The 21,416-nt window shown below is 42.6% G+C and overlaps 1 protein-coding gene, 2 long non-coding RNA genes and 1 other non-coding gene across 4 annotated transcripts in view; 3 read left to right on the top strand and 1 right to left on the bottom strand.

Annotated features, from left to right (window-relative positions):
* Positions 1 to 14,323, top strand: part of LOC116537416 — a 36,085-nt gene extending 21,762 nt beyond the window's left edge. The window contains exons 2-6 of the long non-coding RNA XR_004263119.1: positions 4,823 to 4,979; positions 5,423 to 5,625; positions 9,382 to 9,528; positions 10,718 to 10,809; positions 13,362 to 14,323. This is a non-coding gene — a long non-coding RNA (uncharacterized LOC116537416). The remainder of the gene's footprint in view (positions 1 to 4,822; positions 4,980 to 5,422; positions 5,626 to 9,381; positions 9,529 to 10,717; positions 10,810 to 13,361) is intronic.
* IL12B (interleukin 12B) lies at positions 8,333 to 20,832 on the bottom strand. The gene is made up of 6 exons (XM_032259541.1): positions 20,590 to 20,832; positions 17,019 to 17,294; positions 16,371 to 16,488; positions 14,304 to 14,518; positions 12,767 to 12,924; positions 8,333 to 10,758 (listed from the first exon to the last, which is right to left on the bottom strand). The coding sequence occupies exons 1-6, from the start codon at positions 20,675 to 20,677 to the stop codon at positions 10,627 to 10,629; spliced, it is 987 nt and encodes a 328-aa protein (XP_032115432.1). The 5' UTR covers positions 20,678 to 20,832; the 3' UTR covers positions 8,333 to 10,626.
* LOC116537478 lies at positions 12,080 to 12,205 on the top strand. Its single transcript, XR_004263138.1, has one exon. It is a non-coding gene; the product is annotated as a U4atac minor spliceosomal RNA (small nuclear RNA).
* Positions 17,119 to 21,416, top strand: part of LOC116537415 — a 237,305-nt gene continuing 233,007 nt past the window's right edge. Inside the window, exons 1-2 of the long non-coding RNA XR_004263118.1 lie at positions 17,119 to 17,236; positions 19,465 to 19,585. This is a non-coding gene — a long non-coding RNA (uncharacterized LOC116537415). The remainder of the gene's footprint in view (positions 17,237 to 19,464; positions 19,586 to 21,416) is intronic.

Here is a 21,416-nt window from a genome sequence, read left to right as displayed (position 1 = left end):
CCCCCATTGATTGTGTCATATATATGTCCAAGAAATCAAGTGGAACTCATCATCTTTATTCCCCCTTCTGAGATCAAGCCTGCCCTTCCTCTCTCAGTGAATGGTAACACCAGTGACCAAGTTGCTCAAGTCAGAAGTCTCTAGGTTCTTTGTAAGTAGGGACTGTGTTGGTTCTTAGCTGAGGCAATATACTGTGTCTAGTTCAGTCTTTGGAACATGTACTGTGGAAGGTGCTAATAACTGTGTGTTGAATGACCGAACGAATGCATGGGCATCAGCCTTGATTCTCCTCTCTCACCACTTGTGTCTAGTCAATAAGTTCTATCAATTCTCTCATCCATTTCCTTCAAAGTGGTCTTCTTATCTTCATCCCCACCAGCATTTTCCCAGTCCCAGTGGTCACTGTTTCCCACCTGAGCTACAACTGTGCCCTTTACTTGGTCATCTGGCCTTTTCTCTTGCCACCTCCCAATCTATTTTTTATATAGCAACTAAAGCTATCTGGAAATAACAGAAAGCTGATCCCATCACTTCTTAAAACCCTTCAGTAGCTCCCTGTTGTCATCACGATGAAGCTCCATCTTGGCCTTGCAGATCACTCAATTTCATTTCTACTTATCTCCATACCCTTACTTTCCAACTTTCTCCTTCCTTTCCTTCTCTCGCACTATGCTTCAGCAGAAGAAACTTTCTGCTGTTCTCCAAATGCAACATGTCTTTCTCTCTTCTAGACTTGTGCTCAAGTTGCTCCTTTTACCTGGTAATTCCCCGAATTCTTCAAGACACAGCAGGGATACGTTCCGCTTTGGTGTCCTGTTTTAGATTCTATTGCTGCTGCAACAAATTATCTCACATGTCAGATTATAATGTGAGATAACTCTCGTAGTTCTCAAAGTCAGAGATCAGGTGGGCTTGGCTGGGTTCTCTGCTTTGGGTCTCAAAAGGCCAGGGCTGCATTACTTTCTGGAGGCTCTGGGGAAGAACCTCCTTCCAAACTCATTCAGGTTCTTGACAGAAATCAGTTCCCTGCAGTTGTAGGACTTAGGTCCTATTTCCTTGATAGCACCTGGCCCCCTCCACATTCAAGCCAGCAGCAGCATGACGAATATTACTCATGCTTCAAATATCGTCAACATCCCTCTTGCTGCATCTCTTTCACTTTAAGGGCTCATGTGATTTTATTGGTTCCACCTGGATAATCCAGGTTACTCTCTTCATATTCACAGGTTCTGAGGATTAGCGCATGAACATCATAGGTCACCATTATTTTTGCAGACCACAGATGTGTACCTTCAAATCTGGGTTCCATGTCCCTCCCTTGTGCTTCTGTAGCAGACACTTTGGTTGTCTAACCAATGACTATCTCCAGCTGGAACGGAAACCCTTCTAGCTGTTAGAACCTGACTCGCACTCTGGAGGGTGCCAATATCACATTCTCACTTTCCCAGCCTCCTTTATAGTTAGGACGTAGGTACGTCTGCCAGGGTACTCTGGGAAAGGTAGTCTTTCCTGATTAAAAAATTTGTGGCCAGCCAGGCATGGTGGTCCATGCCTGTAATCCCAAGTGTAAGCACTTTGGGAGGCCAAGTTGGGAGGTTCCCTTGAGTTTGCAGCCAGCCTGAGCAACATAGGACCTCCATCTCCATGAAAAGTTAAAAAGTTAGCCAGGCCTGGTGGCACACACCTGTGATCCCAGCTGCGTGGGAAGCTGAGGTAGGTGGATTGCCAGATCCCAGGGTGCAGTGAGTCATGATTGTGCCATTGAACTCCAGCCTGGTTGGCAGAACAAGATCCTGTCTCAAAAACCAAACCAAACCAAAACCAAAACCAAAACAACAACAAAACCCAAAATCAAAATCAAAAACAAACAAAAAAGCAATCTTAGAAGAGAACTCACTTTCCAATCTTTATGCACCATGATATAAGAACATGATGTTCAGAGGTACAGCAGCTACTTTGAGGGGTATGTATGAGGCCAAATCCAACACATAGGGCTGGTGAAAAAGATAATTGAAATGAGTCTGGGTTCTTGATGACATTAGCAAATTGCTGAATTAACCTATCCTGCTATACTGTACCTTTAGACTTCTTGTTTATATTGTCCTTATTGTTCCTCTTGCAGCTCAAAGTATCCCAATCAGTAACTCCACAGAGACCTTTTCTTCACCTGTGCTAACACTCACCACACTGTGTTAATGTCTGTGGCCTTGTCTTCAGTTCTCTCTAAGCTGTAAGATCTTGAGGGCAGTCAACCTCCCCACCTTATACATGTATTCTCTCCTGCACCTAGCATAGTGTTTGGCACAGTAAACACTTAGTAATTATTTGCTAAATGAGTGATTGAACGGATGGATGGATGGATGGATGGATGGATGGATGGATGAAAGTTCCCCCTCTCCTTCAATGTCTTCTACTCTAAGCAGCTACTTATCTCCCCATGACCAGAATTGTCACATATGGTTGGTCAGGTTGTGTACCCTCCACAGAGGTACCTGGTTGAGGGGGCAAGCAGATACTGAAATCAAGCTTGCTCTCCCCTCATCAAGCCGTGACCCTGGCATGGGGCTGTGTCTACCTGGAGGAAGGAAAACTTTGCACAAAGTTGCCTTAAGACTCATAGCAGTGCAGTGACAGCCCGGATTCTGACTTTTTTAGTCTGATAGGGTGCAAGCCCTTGCTAGTTCTTTTCCATCCTCCCATGAAGTGAAGCACAGGATCATTGTCAGGTTCCAGACACCATGTTCCAAGGAGATGGGCAACTATTTTGAGAAGCTAATTAGCATTTAAGTGGTTGTGGGAGCTCTTATGTTTTAATGTGCTATCTCTGTCTGGTGACAGACTGGTCATTTTAATGGCAATTTTCTGGGAATTACGACTCAATATAACAGAAACCGCCAAAATGGGAGTCAGGAGACCCAGACTCAAGTTTGAGCCCTGGCATTAATCAGGCTCTGAGTGTTTGGGCAAGTCACCAAACTCTGTCCTTTAGTTTCGTCATCTATAAAATCATGTTCTGCAGAATTTAGGAGTGTTGAGAAGAGACCTTAGGCTTCTCAGTGGTGAATAGGGGACAGGGAAAGAGTGGATATGAGGCTCCAGCCAGAGCAGCTCTGCTTTTGCCTACTTTATATATAGGACTATAAAAAATTGATTTTAATTATGCAAAAAATACTAATATATTTTCCTGGTAAGAAATTAGAACATTGCAGATACAACTAAAGCCCCTTTGGCCACCATACTCCCGAATTCCTGTGTATCTTGGACTTGCATTTAAGATTTCCATTTGAACAAAGGGACCCTGGCTCAAACAAGTTGGGGGACCATTGGTCTGGTTAACCCCTAAACACCCCAAACACTCAACAAAGAGAAATTTTGGGGAAATGGACAAGCCATGGCTGGAGAATGTTCTACAAGGTTGAGCAGAAATCCATGCAATAATTTGCTGAAGTAGGGCATTTTTCTGGGTGCTGTGATTCCAGGGAGATGTCACTGCTGTGTGCTGGCTGTATGCCCAGGAGAGGGCTGGTGGCTGGGAGGACACAGCTTTCTGAGTCAGGACTAGAAGATTTCTGTACATGTCCAAAGTCAACCTTCATATTCATGGGGAGAGAAGAAGTGGGCTTTAGGATTGCCTCTCCTTGTTGGCCTGCTCTGAGAAAAACAATCGCGGGAGGGTTAGCGGGGAGAATCTCTTGAGCCCAGGAGTTTGAGGCTGCAGGTTAGAAGCTGCAGTGAGCTATGATTGTGCCGCTGCACTCCAGCCTGGGCGATGGAACACTGGGTCCTGTGAACCTTGTCTCATTTAACCCCCACAGCACACAGGAGGTGGTGGCACTATTAGCATACTTGTTCTAGAGGTGAGGGCACACCACAAAAAGATAAGGAATTGCCTAAGGGCACAGAGCTGGTAAGTGGTGAGTCCAGGTGTTAGCCCAGTCTCCTTGCTTCAGGATCCAGTGCACACCCCTATGCTCTGGACTCCTTCCAGGTGCTGTTGCTCTTGCTGTCATTTTAGCTTCATTACACCTATCTGTGTGTCGGACGTGGGAAGGAGGAAGCTCAGTGAATACTGTGGCTTACCTAAAATTTGTCCCTCGACTTTCCCTCTTCACCAAACCCCAGAGCCACTGGCAGAATATTCAGTTCCTTGGTACCCTTCATGCTCGGGTTAGTTCCTTTTGCAAGCAGCCTGATGGGTAGAGGTGAGGGGATGGCTAGTGCTCCTTATGAAAGGAGACAGGGGAGCTTAGTGAGCAGTTGCAGGGCCCTGAAGCTTGTCACACGCTAGCAGCCACCGGGTGGAGAAGCTGCGCATGACCGCAGAGGGCAGGCGCCCTGCCAGGGCGCTCTTGCGCCTACTGCGGAACCCAGGCGTGCGTGAAGGTAAATGCAAATCAGCTCCGCCCAGCGCTCCCCGCAGAAGGAGAGTTTTCAGTATGCACACCTGGTTTTCTCCGCCTTCAGCCAGAATGCTGATTTTATTTTTGCGTTTTATGAGCTGGAGAGAGGGAATTCATTTCCTTGGTATAATATGACCCTCTGGAGAGTCTTGTCCAAATACATTTTGCTCTCAAACGCCGTCCTGGAAGAAGGTCTATACTGAAATGAAACAGAGATGATTAAACTCTGATTTATAGGTAAGGTGAATTGGTAGGTTTATGCCAAATTATTACATCCAGAGAGGGTGAAAGGGAATGAAAGGGCTCCTCTCGAGAGCTGGAAACCTTTGTAAAAAGAAACATTTATGGCGCACATACCTTTAACCCAGTCAGATTATATTTTATTGTATTCACCACCGTTTCCCTTTTCTCTTTCTCACCAGACTGTACAAGCCCTGAAAGCAAGAACTGGGTTCATGGCATCTTGATATCCCCATATGGAGACATTTTGGAGATTCTATTTATAAGAAAGAGATTTTACGCCGAAAGGCTTTTAAATCTGTTAACAGCCTGGACCAGCTTTCTCCTCCCCATTGGCGGGTTAGTGATCCCTCCATGCCAACCGGATTTTCAGAGACACCAAGGCCAGGTAACAACCAACCCTTCGTACCCTAAACCCTGCAAAAAGCACAGGGTCCAGAATTATGCTTCTTTCAGGTTCTAAGTGGCACAATAAAACTAATAACAATAAGCTTTTAGTTATTGGATCAGTTACTTTTTACTTTACAATAAGCTTTTACTTATTGGATCAGGTACCTTTTAAAGCAATTTCTGAACATTATTTCATTTAATCCTCACAACCACACTATGAGGTAGGTACTATTATTTCATTTAAAGGATGAGAAAACTGAGGCTCAAAGATGTTAAATAACTTGTTCAAGGTCACAGCTAGTCAGCGGACATAGCTGCCATTCACTGAATGCTTCCTGTGGGCCAGGCACGGTGACCATCACATTGAACCAATTATTTATTTCATTTAATAGTGCCCTTGATCCTTAAGAAGTGACCTCCAGTGCTTAGAATTCCAAGCATTTGGTCCTTTGAAGATGAAAATCATGGGAAGGCAGGGTCTTATTCACCCCTGTATCCAGAAAGTTGAGGATGGTGCCAGGCACTCCAAAAATACTGAATGAAAAGACGGTAGAGGTGCTTTCCTGTGGGATCTTCCACCTCTCCCCACCTTCAGGTGAGTCCTGCTGATGCTCAGGCTGCCCTTGGAACAGGGACCTTGGCCACTGTTTCCTTACCTGTAATAATGGGATGAGAATTCCTCCTGCACAGAGTTGTTAGGGACACAGTGAGACAGCTTCTATGGCTGCATTTGGCCCTTAGTTTTTTCACTTTCTTCTTGAACATGGGAGAGGGAAGACAAACTCTTAAGGGTATGACTCTTGAAGATTTTTTCAGAGGGGGGCCTGCAGGTTAATGTCCTCACATGTCTTACACCTCACAGAGGTCAGCAAAGCAGGGTATCACCAAAGCCCCATCTGGTGTCGTTGGAAATCAAGTGCTCCATGTCTTCACCAGGCTCATGCCAGCAGTGAGGGGCAGAACTAGGTTTTCTGACACCAAACCCCAGGTTTCTTCCTGCGCTGGCCTGGGTCCTTTTTCTGATTTGGTCAGCAGCGTCTCATAGATGGGGGTCTGATGTTTAGGAGAGTGTCTTTACTTTTTGGTTGAATCATTTTCTACTTTAAAAATAACTATGGGGGTAATGTTTAATGGGTACAGAGTCTCAGCTAGGGAAGATTAAATAGTTCTAATGACGGGTGGTAGTGATGGTTGCACAACAATATGAATGTATTTAATGCTCCTGAACTGTATGCCTAAAAATGGTTAAAATGCTACATTTTATGTTATGAATATTTCACCAAAATTAAAAAAAAAATAAGGTCTGTCTTTCTCACATGTCAAGAAATCTGGGGTAGGTAGATACGGGGGTTGGTTCAGCTGTTCCATATGATGCCATGAGGGTCTGGAGTCTTTCTTTATTCTTGTTTTGTTTTGTTTTGCTTTTGAGATGGAGTCTCACTCTGTCACTCAGCCTGGAGTGCAATTGTGTGATCTTGGCTCACTGCAACCTCCGCCTCCTGGGTTCAAGTGATTCTTCTGCCTCAGCCTCCTGAGTAGCTGGGATTACAACAGTATGCCACCAAGCCCAGCTAATTTTTGTATTTTTTTTTTTTTTTGGTAGAGATGGGGTTTTACCATGTTGGCCAGGCTGGTCTTGAACTCCTGCCCTCAGGTGATCTGCCCATCTCAGTCTCCCAAAGTGCTAGGATTACAAGCGTGAGACACTGCACCTGGCCTGGAATCTTTCTAGCTTGAGTTTTTGCATGGTGGCTTTCATGCTGGTGCAAGGTGTCCTCCAAAGCTTCTCAAGATTTTTTCTGCTTAAGAGAGGAAGAAGGAGGGAAAGGGTGATGCCAGTCATGGCTCTGTCTTTCATCAGAAAAGTCAAAGCCTGTCAGCAACCCTCCCAGCAGAATTTTCTTACATCTCATTGGCAAGAACTGGGTGTTTTGGCTGTGCTGGGCAGCAAAAGTGGCTGAAAAAGTTTTCGCTTAAATTCCCAACATTTAGCACTGAAGAGGGCATTGGGGAGAAAACAGTTGGGAATGAGTATTGATTGGAAAACCAGTAGGCCGTGTCTAACACCTGCTCAAGGCCACATGGTTATGTAACAGGTCTGGCTGGGCCTAGAGTCTGCTCCTCTGATTCCCAATCTTGAGATCTTTGGCTTAGACATTTAATACATTTTGTAGTGGTTAGATGTGCAATAAAAAGGACAGTCCTGGAGAATATTTTTAAAGAAGAAAAGCTTTGTGTTGCATGCACTGAAATTAATCGAATGCTAAGAGGTCATGTTGGAAAAGCACTGGGCAGGGTGGGAGCCAGAACATCTGAGCTCTGCCCCAGGCTAGCCAGAAATCTGGGGAAATGTCCCCAGTTCTCAGAGTTTATGAAATGTGATTATTATTATTTTGAGACGGAGTCTCGCTCTGTTACCCAGGCTGAAATACAGTGGCACAATCTCCACTCACGGCAACTTCCGCCTCCTGGGTTCAAGTGATTCTCTTGCCTCAGCCTCCATGGGACTACAGGTGCCCGCCACCATGCCAGGCTAATTTTTGTATTTTTAGTAGAAATGGGGTTTTACCATGTTGGTCAGGCTGGTCTTGAACTGCTGACCTCAGGCGATCTGCCTGCCTCGGCCTCCCAAAGTGCTGGGATTACAGATGTGAGCCATTGTGCCTGGCCCCGAAATGTGATTATTTATTTATTTTTAAAAAATCTGGTTAGTGTTGTTCATTAAATGTCCATTAAGTACTTTGGTAACTCTAGATGAAAGACCCTATAGGGGGACAAACACTTGTTATTAACAACCATGTGCTGTCAAGTGTGGGCTTATAACACAGGACCGTATGCTCCAAAGGTTGGAGTAGAATGATGGAAGTGATCCACCATTTCTCCAGGCCAGGAGCAGAGTGGCATAAGGCTCCAGGGGATACTTGAAATCAAGAAAGCAAACAAACACTCCTATAATAATTACCGTCCCATGGCAAGGAAGCCTGAATGTGCACACTTGGATTTTGGGGATAGCAGGAAATTTGACTGCATCCCCTTGGATCCCATCATTTGCTCATTCCATGGGAAGCACCAAGGGTGCTGGCACCCCCTCTTCTCTAAGTCTTCCTGTGTGGTTCTGGGTTACACAGATCCTTCTCTTTTATTCTCACCCCAGGATACCATATATCCTGGACATTTTAGCGTTTAATGGTAGTGAAGTTAACTTTTCATCCTTGTCTTATAAGCAGTGTCAGGAGTGCGCACTGTTTGGGAGATGCAATGCAAGGCTTTTTGAAACTTCCCAACCCCAAGGGCTAGCAGAGGTCCATATGTATTGCAAACCCTCAGTAAATACTAGAGCTGGACCTAAGAGCTGAGATGTCCGTGGCTGTACCAGGTTAGAGTTTTATTTTATGATTCTGGGGAAACTAGTAGTCGATTTCAGGACAAAGCGTGGAAGAAGTGAGAGCATCCACCTGTAAAGAAGGCACAATGCAGTTTGGTGCCCTTACAAAGGATCCTTCCTGGTCAGATTATAGGGACATCCCCTGAGTTCAGAAAGACACTGACTTTGGAAATACTATAAGGGGAAAGAGCAACTCTGCAAAATTTAGAATGGGATCACTCCAAGAAAGGGCAATTCTTAAATGATAGGGGAAAAAATGCACCCCTAGTAGACTTGCAAGCAGAATACACAAATCGGCTGAGAAAGCCCAAATTATGATTACAAAGAAGAGTTTTTACTAGTTCAGCCTCAGAATGCAAAAATAAATAAATAAATAAACAGAAAACAGACATAATCACTTTACAGAAAGCACATACGTTACTTAAAATAGCAACTTCATGGAGTAATACTTTCTGGTCATAACTGCATATCAGCTTCGCTCATACTAATGAGAAAGGGATTCCAGATTTTCTCTGCATCTGTCTGCTTCTCACATGGCTGTTAAGAAGCCACCTGCAATTCTGCTGATTTTATGTCCTTAGCCATAACTACTTGTCCTCTCTCTTGAATCTTAAAATCGTTTTGCCTTCCAGACACTTAAGGTGTTTTTGTGTCATCCTCATGTGTATTGTAGAGAGGTGGGGGTAAGGACTGCCATTGAAGCTAAAGCTGAGTTTTAATTTCAATCTTTTTTTTTTTTTTTTTCCCAGACTGGGTATCATTTTGTCACATAGGCTGGAGTGCAGTGATGCAATCAGGGCTCATCATAGCCTTGACACCCTGGGCTCACGTGATCCTCCTGCCTCATCCTCCTGAATAGCTGGGACCACAAGCATGAGCCACCATGCCTGCATAATTTTTAAATTTTTTGTAGAGACGGGGGTCTTGCTATGTTTCCCAGCCTGGTCAATCATTTTGTTTTTTTAGCGCTTTCAAAATTCGGGCATCCAAAGATTAAACTTGCTTAGAAGTGCAAGTGGCCCTAAATTGCTTTATCACCACCACCTCCAGGAAGTCTTCACAGACATGAGAACTAGCATCCCAGCATCTTCTTCTCCAGGATCTTCTCAACAGGTTTGCATCGTCAGGTTTCTATTTAAGTATCTCTTGTGTTCCCATCCATCACTAATATATGATGGCACTGGTATCAGGACACTGTGTTCTTCCCGATTGTCATAAAACAGATGTACTTGCAGCCTTGCTTGAAAAGTTGTCAGTATAAATACAATTAAATTCAAATTTTGCATAATAGGGACTGACCCTGATGGATCAGGTCATGACAGTATGAAACATTGAATACGTCCTGGCACACAAATGTTAAATCACAGTAACAAATTAATAAATACATAAATTACTTAAATATTTAAATAGCACGAAGGTCCATGACAACTTGAGAGCTGGAAAATCTATACATAAATTAGCTGATTGTTTCAATGGGTATTTAGCATCTAGTTATACAAATACAGCAAAGATATCATTGTGACCCTAAAAAAGTTTTTTTAAGCAAATCAGATAGAAAATATCTTTTTGTGTCAATTCCATTCTGTCTTTAAACATATTGCTTAATATCTTCCAGTTTTCCTTCAAATTTTCTTCCTGGGATTGGAACCTGGAAAACAATGCCAAAAATCTACATGGGGTGGACATTGCAACAGCAAACTCTTCTTATTTCTCTTAACACATTATCTTGGGCAGTTGGGTTTTGGGGATTTCATGCCAGAAGGCCCAGGTCTTCCTTATGTGGCCTGGAATTTAAGGCCAGAGGCTTTCTTGAGAGTTTTCTTTAAAGAATATCTGATTGTATTAATTCCTTGCTGAAAACCCAGTGGGTTTCAGGGCCCAGGGCCCTCAGAACAACGTTCTTAGTCCTGCAAGCTTGCAAGTCCTCCATGCTCTGCCTCCTGGCTACCTCTCTCTTCTTTGCCTTCCTCTTTAGGAAGGCAGAACCCAGGTCTGTTTTCTTTCCTGCAATATCCCTGTGGCCAGCACAGTGTCCTACATAACACAGGCACCAAATAAATATCTGTTCATAAATAAATATGTTTCTGATTCTGGCAACTGGGTGCCGGCCACCCCATCCCCCTTTCCTCCCCAGCACAGCCCCCAATCATATCCCTGCACCCAGGTGCACTAAGTGTGGAGGTCTGGGCTGGGCTTTGAGGGCCTGCTCACCTAACTGCAGGGCACAGATGCCCATTCGCTCCAAGATGAGCTATAGTAGCGGTCCTGGGCCTGCACGCTAATGTTGGCATTTTTGCGGCAGATGACCGTGGCTGAGGTCTTGTCCACACAGACTCTGTCTTTCTGCAAAAGAGAAGGAAAGCTTTGAAGGCCCCTTGGCAACACAGTCACAAGGTAAGCCGAGCCTATTTCTGCAATGCATAATCTCCCAAAACAAGCCCATCTTGGTCTTAGGGCACTATGCTTGCAATTCACAAGGGAGTGTGCAGAACTTGCACCACCTACTGGCAGACACTCCAAATACACGTGCAGCTTTTGTACTTTGTAAGCCTTTGAGGGAGAAATCATTTGGCCCAGCTTTCATCTTTCTAGCACAGTTGCCTTAACTGCCTCAAGTACCTATGGCCGGTCACCCAGTCCTGAGCTGATGGTTAGAGAGAGATAGATTTGCTCCAGCTGTCCCTGAGATATTCAGAAATACCATATCCTGATCCTTTCATCAGAAAACTTGCCTTCAATTCCTGGCACTGCGACTTAATAGCGGTGTAACTTCAGGAAAATGTCTCAGGTTCTCTGTGTCTGTTTCCTTACTTATACGTGGGGATAACAATAATGCCTACTTCACAGAATTGTAGAAGTTGAGGTAAAAATCACGTCAAACTCTTAGCAAGTCTTTAGCATATAGGAAGCACTCACCTATTAATCATACAGATCTTAAATAAGGAAAGTGCTTGTCAAGATGTAAAATAAAATTTAGGTAAATATCTATTCCAGAATAGCCTCCCCACCTATTGTTTTTTCCCCAGAGAGTAACTAACTCACTGAATTTCTACTACATGCTAAATGCTATGCTAAGTTAAGGCTTTGCCAGTGATTTTAAAAGTGGGGTCAAAGGAGACAAAGAAATGTGTACAAAAGGGCCTCTAGAACCTTGCAATAGGCAAAATAATTCCTTGATGGCAATTCTTCCCAACCAATCTTTCCTTAGCATTTGAAAAGGGACTTCTTTCTTAGACTATAAACCCCTCCAAAATGGACACCCATTTTGGAAGGCAAGGAAGTGGGAAAGCCATTGTCTTAGTCTCTATAAGTGTAGACATCCTGTTTAATAAAATAATTTTAATATCTGGAACAGCCAGGAGCTACCCATTTTTTGGGCAATATCTCTTGCATGTTCTATCATTTGTTACATGCACTCAGTTGAAACAACAATTTTAGGTTTCTTGAGCCCAGGTTTCCTATATCAGGATGAATTCTGAGTGCCAAGATCAATGACCAACCAGACCAGAGGTGATAGGCTGGTTAGGTGCGTGGGCTAACTATCCAGCAGGTGGAGTTTGTATCCTGGTTTTGTCATTTCCTAGCTGGGTGACCTTGGGAAAGTCACTTAACCTCCCTGAGTCTTCAATCACTTATGAAATGATTATAATACTACTGGCTACCCACCATCCTTTTCTTGGGGCTAGGCTACTGCCCAGTGAGCACGTAGTGAGGGCAGAGCTGCTGGCACTGACACAAAATTCCTGCATCAGCTACAGCTTTGCTTTACCTTGGCACAGTTTCTGAAAAAAAGGAAAACCTCTTTTCCACAAAATAGGGAGTTTAAAAAACCAGAATAATACCAGCTGCCTTTGTTGAGTTAATTTTGTAGGTTAAGTGAAATAAACATGGAAAACCCTTGGCACAGTTCCAGAAAAATAGAAAAGTGCTAAAAAAAAGTAGTTATGCATCACATAATAACATTTCAGTCAAAGAAGGATCACATATATGACCAGTGGCCCTATATTGTTATAATATTATATTTTTGCTCTATGTTTTCTGTTTAGATATACAAACTATTATGCTATCATTCCCTACAGCATTCAGTACAAGAGCATGCCATACAGATTTGCAGCCTAGGAGCAATAGTCTATACCATAAAGCCTAGATGTGTAGTAGGCTATATACCATCTAGGTTTGTGTAGGTACATCTTATATGTTTGCACAGTGATGGAACTGCATAACGACAAATTTCTTAGTATTTTAAGTGATACATGGATGTAGTTGTTATTATCATCATTCATCTTCTCACTTTATGGCGGGCCTCCATAAATCTGACCAAGAAATATACTGCCCCTGAATCACTTCTTACCTTTTCTCTCTTGCTCTTGCCCTGGACCTGAACGCAGAATGTCAGGGAGAAGTAGGAATATGGAGTACTCCACGTGTCAGGGTACTCCCAGCTGACCTCCACCTGCCGAGAATTCTTTAATGGCTTCAGCTGCAAGTTCTTGGGTGGGTCAGGTTTGACTGTGGAAGAGGATAAACACCCTTTATTCTCCGAATAAGACTTCGGAGTTCAGTGGTTTGGCTTCCCATCCCACTCGCACCTTTGACCAGCTGTGAGTCCACTGGATAGTTACTTAACTTCTGTAAGCACCTGGCTGGCAAATGTGAGGCACCTCTGCTGCAGGTGCTCATGCGGGTGCCTCGGGAAGGCCGTTGTTATCAATGGCCACATCTCAGATCCACATTTATTGCAGGATCTGAGAGATGCTCAGAATCCTCATCACTGAAAAGTCAGATGAGACAACCTCTGCTTTAACGGTTATGAGCCATGCATTGAAGGACCACCCTCTCTGTGCTGAATCCCTCACTCTGCACAGAACATGGAACTGAGCTGAGCCTCTCCCTGAGGATGAGATAATAGATTTTCTATTCACTGCCCTTTCTTTTGTCTTTCATAGCTTTTGGTGCTGGCATGTCTTGGAGCAGTTATAGTCAATTGTCTCTATGCTCAATTTGCTTGTTTATTCCATAAATACTGAGCACCCATTATGCCTGAAGGATACAGCAGCGAGTTTCACAAAGACTCCTTCCTCAATTAGGTGTTCTAGATAAGGGGAGGGGGAGACATGCTACGGGGTGTGATTGGGCTCTGCAAGCCTGGCACTGCTCCATGCAAAGATCACGGTTCCTAGCAGGTGCTTCGTAAATATGCTTTCCTCTGTTTTTAACACAACTGACATCTTTCCTTTTGGTGTCAGCTAAATGTCACCTCCTCAGAGAGGCCTTCCTTGGCTACCCTATGTGAACTAGACCCTACCCACCAAGTACAAACCCCCCATAAGTTTTGAAGCTGGTTTTATTAGACTTTATCATGCTGCCTGGTTAATGAATAAATAGCAAAGGAAATGACTTATGGTGAAATCCCTATCAGCCAATTAAAAAAAAAATGGCGTCCATTTTGGAGGGGTTTATATTCTGAGAAAGAAGTCCCTTTTCAAATGCTAAGGAAAGATTTGTTGGGAATAATTGCCATTAGTAGGGATGCCCTGGTTCTAAACATGAATATTATGCTTCAGGAGCTCTGGGATTCATCATGGAAACTGTGTGGCAGCCAAATAGAAGTGCAGCAAAGAGCCTGCCTCTTCTAGTGGAGCAGATCCGGATTTGAACTGTTAGCTGTAAGATCCGAGATCTGGGGCAAGTTGCTTAACTTTTATAAGACCCAATTTCCTCCTCCTTAAAATGCAGATAATAGTATCTACATCATATTTTTTTTTTTTTTGGATGCTGAATAAAAGAGATAATGCTTGTCAACCACCTACCCCAGTGCATGGGGCATTGTGAACATGTGACAAATGGTATCTTTCTTTATGGAGCACATATAATTGTCCAACACTCACTGATGTCCCTGATGAAGAAGCTGCTGGTGTAGTTTTCATACTTGAGCTTGTGAACGGCATCCACCATGACCTCAATGGGCAGCCTCTCCTCAGCGGCTGGGCAGGCACTGTCCTCCTGACACTCCACCGAGTACTCATACTCCTTGCTGTCCCCTCTGACCCTCTCTGCAGAGAGCATAGGTGCTCCGCACATCACCCCTCTGGGGTCAGAAGAGCTGAAGTCAAAGACAGAAATTAGCCTGTGTTATACACTGGGGAGAGGTTTCCTAGTGGTTTTAGCCAGTGAGGCAGGTAAGGCCTCAGCTGTCTGTCTGAGGACACAGTTTCTCCAACTGGGCTGATTTCTACCCAGAAGGTAAGAAACCACCCTCCCCTGGAGAAAGAGCTTAGCTTCAAGAGCACTTATATGTCTCTGGACTAAATGAATACGGAAGTTTTTTTTTTTTTTTTTTAGGCCTAGAGTCCCTGATTATTAAACTCCCTTGTTAAAAACTTAAACTTATTTTTTAAATAATTTTAATTATAAAATCAATACACACTAATTATAAAAGTAAAAATGATAAAGATTCATATAAAGGAAAGAAGTGTGTGTCTCCTTCATCCTTAACTGCTCTTCCCAGTTAAGGATGGGGAGATTGTTGTGTCTTTCCAGACCTTCCTTTTTCTTTTTCTTTCTCTCTCGCTCTTGTTTTTTTAAGAGACAGGGTCTTGCTCTGTCACCCAGGCTGGAATACAGTGGTGGGATCAGACCTCACTGTACCCTCGAACTCCTAGGCTCAAGTGATCCCCTCCCTCTGCCTCCCAAGTAGCTGGGACTACAGGTGTGTGCCACTACACTTACCTAATTTTTTTATTTTTAATGTTTGTTGAGATGGGGGTCTCACTATGTTGCCTAGGCTGGTCTTGAACTCTTGGCCTGAAGCAATAATTCTGCCTCAGCCTCCCCAAAAGCTGAGATTACAGGTGTGAGCCACTTTGCCTGGCCAGAACTTTTCTGATGAATATTCAAGATAATAGTATTATCCACATTATATATACAATACACATTGTATATATTATTATCCATATTATATATCTTCATATTATATATATATCCACTATATATTTTACCTATAAATATACTATAGATTTTATTTTTATGAACTAGGATCAAATTATATACATATGATTATGTAACCATCTTTTTCCCCTCTGAACATATTATGGGGAGCTCTCTGTGGCAAAACATATAGGTTGTGTTATCCATTTCAATGACTGCACATTAAGCCAGAGTAGTGTGTACCATGTTTTATTTAACCATTCCTCTACTGATTACCAAAATAATCACAGTGAACATGTGCATCTATGTCTTTACACACTTGGAGAAACATTTCTTTAGTAAGCATTTTCCTTTTAAAGATGGGAAAGTGAGACCCCAGTGCTTAATTTACTCAGTGAAATAATGGTAAAGACAGGATGCCTGGGGTTTGCTCCATTATGCCACATTGCTCAGGAACTTAGGTGATGATTAAAGTATGTCACATGGGGGCTAACACATAGGTCTTGTATTTATGGAAATTGCTTTCTTAGGGAAAGTCCAAGTGCATTGGACCAACAGGGAACTTCAGATTAGTGGTGTCAGCAGAAGTAAAAGGAGTTGAGGTGGCCCTGGAAAATTTTGGGAGGCCTCATAGAGTGTTGGAGTCTGGAGCTCTTGTTTTTATTTTTGACTCAAGATACAATTTCGGCAAGTCATTTGTAGCTTTGAATTCTCCTTTTATCCCTTTCTCTGGGGCGATGAGCCTTTAGGAAGCATGGCCAGGCAATTTGGATGAGTGGGTTCAAACATAGCGAAACTATTCTCAGCTTCCAGTAACATCCTGCCCTAACACATATATTTATTCAAACGATTGGCCTAAATCTCCATGTTCTTTCTTCAATGTAGACAAGAAAGGGTGGTTGGAAAAATATGGGTTTAACTTTGCTTTTCCCCTTATCATTAACCGATAGGTCACTGAGATGTTGCCCTTAATTTCTTAATGAAATAATTCTAGCAAAATTCTGAGAAACCAAAGCAGTTTCACTCACCCTCTGCTGCTTTTGACACTGAATGTCAAATCAGTACTGATTGTCGTCAGCCACCAGCAGGTGAAACGTCCAGAATAATTCTTGGCCTCGCATCTTAGAAAGGTCTTATTTTTGGGTTCTGGATTTGAACAAAAATTCAATATTTAGAGTTTTTTCAGAAAGGTTTTGATTGTGATGAATCACAGGTTGCCAGATGGTACAGGGTGAAAGTCTTCCATGTGTTCCCTGTTGGGTAGCTCCGTAAGGATTGGGAGGGTCCCAGTAGGATGCTGATTCTGCAGAGTATACTACACACCTAACACACCCGATAGAGGCATTCATTTTTTCAAGGCTATCACCCCAGTGCAGAGTGATGCACTATTAGTTAATTTCCATTAGCCGTTAAATAATATCACTGTTATTTAAAGAAAACATCAGGCTAAGCATTCAGACTGACCATGAAACTCTCCTAATATAAGATTTTGATGGTTGATCACCCAAAGGGTCCAGGAAAGCTAAGGAAAATGGAGGTTGTGGTGGTTTCAATAAGAGACTTGTGTTAACTCATTAACTACACTTATCATCACTTGCCTTTCCAATATCTTTTTTTTTTCTTTAACTCTTATGAGCAAAAGAAAAAATTGATACTATCTGAGGGCATAGAATTACCTTTCTGGTCCTTTAAAATATCAGTGGACCAAACTCCATCTTCCTTTTTGTGAAGCAGCAGAAGCAAATGGTTCAGAGCCTTGCCTCCTTTGTGACAGGTATACTGGCCAGCATCTCCAAACTCTTTGACTTGAATGATCAGGTTTTTTCCAGAGCCTAAGACCTCATTGCTCTCGTCCAAGGTCCAGGTGATACCATCTTCTTCAGGGGTGTCACAGGTGAGAACCACCATTTCTCCAGGGGCATCCAGGTACCAATCCAATTCTATGACATAAACTGGAATGCACAGAAAGTAGAGAATCAGGCTGCAAGCTCCAGGAACTCTGGGACTGTGTTTTATTAACCCTTTGGGCATTCCCACTGCCTAAACACAACCATGTTCATAATAAGTGTTTGGCAAATGTTTGCTGAGATGATCTCAGGGCATTAGACCCTGCTTGGGCTCAAGGTCATGGAAAAGAGAAACAAAGCCATTGATTCACTGACTGGAAGGCCACCTTTAATAACCTTTGATTATTTAACAGATGGAAACATCTTAACACACCAAAAACTGCAAACAGCACAAGACTCTTGCCAAAGGTCTGGGGAAGAGAAACTTTCAGCACAATTTCAGTTTCATAGAGAATACAGCAGGGTACAATATTTAGCAGAATCACTTAGTGGTTAAAAGTGCAGGGTGTCAAAAATGACTAACCAGGACTGAAATCCAGTCTCCACTAACCAGCTGGGGGATTTGGAACAAGGTACTTAATTACCGTGAGCCTCAGCTTCCTCATCTGTGAAATTATAATAATAACAGTATCCACCATACGTTTGATGGAGGATTAAATGAAAAAAAGGATGTAAAGTACTTAGCACAGTGTCTGCCACACAGTAAATTCTGCATTAATTATTGTTATTTATAGACTGAAGAGTCAGCCAACTGTATAGAGAAACTCTTAAGAATTTTCCATGGATATTTAAGGATTTAGTTCCCTCTGTTTCAAATTACCAATGGAAATGTTCATTCTCTCTGTATTTGTTTTTTTTTTTTTTTCACCTGTCATACACTCTTAGGAAGCAGTCCAATAGATCTTAATCTTCCCATTTTATGAGGTCAAGGGTCTAAGCATGGTCACATCAAGTCAGAAGTGCAAGAGCTACAGCTCAGACCTTCTGTCTCTTGGGCTTTGCAGGGGATGCCTAATCCCAGTGTCTAAACTGGCCTTTGAAGAATGGCTTAGTATAGTATTTCAGAGTGTCATAGCAAATATTCATTCATTTTTTTATCCATATATAAATTATTAGTTGAATAGAATTGTGTAATGTAGTAGTTCCCAAAGCATGATCAATGAAACACCATCAGCAGCATCACCTGGGGATCAGTCAGAAATGCAGATTCTCAGCTGCTGAATCACAAACCTTAGGATGGGTTTAGTAGTACAGTTTTTAAGCTCTCCAGATGGTTTTGATGCCTGCTTACGTTTATGAGCCACAGTGGTTAAGAACCTGGATTTTGGAGTGGCAGAGGTCTGGATTTAGAATCAGCTCTAGCCCTTACTCCAGTCTTGTGACGTTTGGCAAGACATTCAGCTACTCTAAGCCTCAGTGTCATCATCTTTAAAATGAAAAAGCCTATTAGCCCTTGCTTTAGAAGGTCATTATGTGGATTACATAAGCTCATTCACATAAGAGCTTAACACAGTGCCCTTACATGCTTTGTATATGGTGGTTCTTGTTTTTGGCCTCTGGATGTAAAGCATCGTAGAATATAAAGTTTTCACTTTACATCAATTGTATTATAAGGACTGAATGGGTAACAAAAATAAGAGGTCAAAAGCGTTTGAGGTCCAACTCTGGGGAAATGATTAGCTGTGCTGACATAAAACCTTGTGGCACCTTTGGCTTTTTCTAGTTTTTCTTCTCCCCATGACACCTGAACAGCATAGTTACTTTCCTGTCCCAGCTGAGACTTGGAAGCCCTGGAAGACGTTTGCTCAATAGCAGGGAAAACAGCTGCAGGAAGAAGGCTGAAGAAGAGCATCAGGAACCTGGTGCTTAGCCTCCCTGCATTGTCTGCCCTCCTAAGTCACACCTTGGAGCATTTCTCACATTGATTTTCTGGAATTTCTGTGGCTTACCAAATCAGAAGTCACTAAGGGGTTAAATATGTCAGGGCCAAGGTTCCTAAGCTCACCAAAAATCCCAGGGTTGGAAGGGATCTGGCATATTTCCCTGGCTCACGCCTTTGCTTTTACTTAAGAGAGTGTTAAAACCTCTCAAACCCTCATGGAGAAGGGGTGGCTGGATTGCTGTCTTCCCAAAATTCTTGAGAAGAGAGGAGTGGTCCCAAATTTCTTTCAGGTACCCATTTCAAGACTGTACTCTCCAGAATATCAAAAGATTATTTCTGATCATCAGCTGAAATATTTTCATCCTTAATTTATGCCCATTTCCTCTTATTCAGCTCTACATAGACCCAGGAAAAAATTACTTCATGTCCCTGTAAAAACTTTTTCACAAACTTAAGTGCACCGGCTTTGAAATGAGACAGAATTGGGATCAAGTCCCTGTTCCACCCTTACCAGGTATGTGACATTGGGCAAGTTACTTAATTTCTCTAGCCTCAGTTTCTAACAACTGTAAAATGGGATAAAGATGGTCTCTACTTCATATGGTTCTTGTGAGAATTAAGTGAGATACTGCACTTAATAAACATTATTATTATTATACAACTAAAGACAGTATTTGCAAACATTATGATGTTGGCTTCAGGGAGAAACATCTGAGGGTCTTTCAGGTGCAGCCAACAATCAGAATGCACATTTACTGAGTGTGAGATACTAGAAGGATAGGCAGAACCCCTTATTTTACCATTAACTATTGTATAAGTGTAATAATTTTTATTGATCATTGGGGTAATAAATAGTATCTCTGGAATCATGAGAGATATTATTTTAAACAACAAAAATAGTAATACTAGCTGATATTTACTTTCACTTTACTATCTGTTGAGTTGTATTCTGCATTCATTAACTCATTAAATAACCCATGTAGTAGGTGTCTACTTTGTAATAGCCAGTTTACAGTTGAGGAAATTCAGGATCAGAGGTGGCCTAGCTCAAAGTCACATAACCAGTAATTGACAGACCTAGGATTTGAACCCAAGTCAATGTGAGTCTGAATCCTGTGCTTCTTCCAAAGTGACTGGTCAGAGATAAGTCATCACAGTGCCAGCTGAGGGAGCAGTATCATGTGGTAGAATGAGAAATGAACACAGTCGTTCTACTTTGCAAATCCTCCACTTTGGAATTTTAATTGTGTGAAACAGCTGGTTTTCAGTAATACTGGAAAATTTCATATCTCTTTTCCCATCATAGTGTACCAGTGGATCCAAGGTGAAAACCAAATAATATAGATACTATCAAGTTAGAAGAAGGAGATATGGCATTGTATTTTCCCAGAGTGATGGCTTTCTCTAGGAGGACCCAGTGCATGGTTGCCCATTTCAGTTTGATTTCCCACCAGTGGCTGCCCAAGAGTCCTAGCTTAGAAGTGGGGCCTCCATAGAGAAGAATGAGAGGCTGGTTACCATCTTTCTTCAGTTCCCATATGGCCACGAGGGGAGATGCTAGCAAAACCAGGGAAAACCAAGAGATGAAAAACCGCTGGTGGCACATCTATAAGAAGGGAGAGAAGCAGGGGGAAGTGAAGGGGAAAAGAGAAGGAAGAGGAAGGAAAAAAAGAAAAAATGTTAATTCTTGTTAGCTTTGTGAACCATATATGCATATTAGCTATTTTTTTAAAAATAAAATCTTGATTCTCCCCTTTCTTCTCCATACTGTCAAGCAAATACTAAGCAAATCACAGGAGTTCTGTGACAGTCTCTCAGGAAGAACATCTCCAAATAGAGAACCACAGGCTATCTGGGGCTCTGGAGCTGAAAGAGACCTAAGGCAAACTGTCTGATACAATCCTCTTATTTTTAAGATAAGAAACCTAAAACTTAGAGAAGGAATGTGACTTTCTGGATCAACATCTAGCAGTTGTTTACCTAGTGCTTACTGCATAAAGAACACTGGGCTAGAAGCAGTTGAGAGAGAGAAAAAAGGGCTTACCTGGATCCCGCTTCCTAGGAGCAAATACTTTTACTCAATGAATATTTATGAAGTCAGTGTGTTAAATATCTCCCCTCCAGCTGGGGAGATAAGCCACACATGTGTATCACTGCAGCACAAGGCAGTGTATCTGGGATACTCAGAGCTGAAGGACTTGGGTTAGGGACAGGAAAGGTGATACAGAGGTGGACCTTCAAGGTCTGGCAACAACCTGGTCGCCAGTCCTTGCTGTAGGCGTTCAGCTTCTCTTGTTTAGATGACAATTTTTCCAAGTTTAAAGATTACTCTCTCCCACATAGAG

The sequence above is a fragment of the Sapajus apella genome, unplaced genomic scaffold (genome assembly GCF_009761245.1).
Source record: "Sapajus apella isolate SASKATOON/1434 unplaced genomic scaffold, GSC_monkey_1.0 scaffold110, whole genome shotgun sequence".
Lineage (NCBI taxonomy): Eukaryota > Metazoa > Chordata > Mammalia > Primates > Cebidae > Sapajus > Sapajus apella.
The sequence above is the reverse complement of the archived record's forward strand: the minus strand, read 5'-3'. Positions and strand labels throughout refer to the sequence as shown.

What these genes read in the sequence shown, in the direction of transcription:
- IL12B (XM_032259541.1), bottom strand. Translation starts at nt 20,677, where the DNA reads ATGTGCCACCAGCGGTTTTTCATCTCTTGGTTTTCCCTGGTTTTGCTA. An exon ending in ATGGGAACTGAAGAAAGATG is followed by an intron (nt 17,295 to 20,589) that starts GTAACCAGCCTC and finishes TGTGCATTCCAG; the next exon opens with TTTATGTCATAGAATTGGAT. An exon ending in AGTGTCAAAAGCAGCAGAGG is followed by an intron (nt 14,519 to 16,370) that starts GTGAGTGAAACT and finishes CTTTGACTTCAG; the next exon opens with CTCTTCTGACCCCAGAGGGG.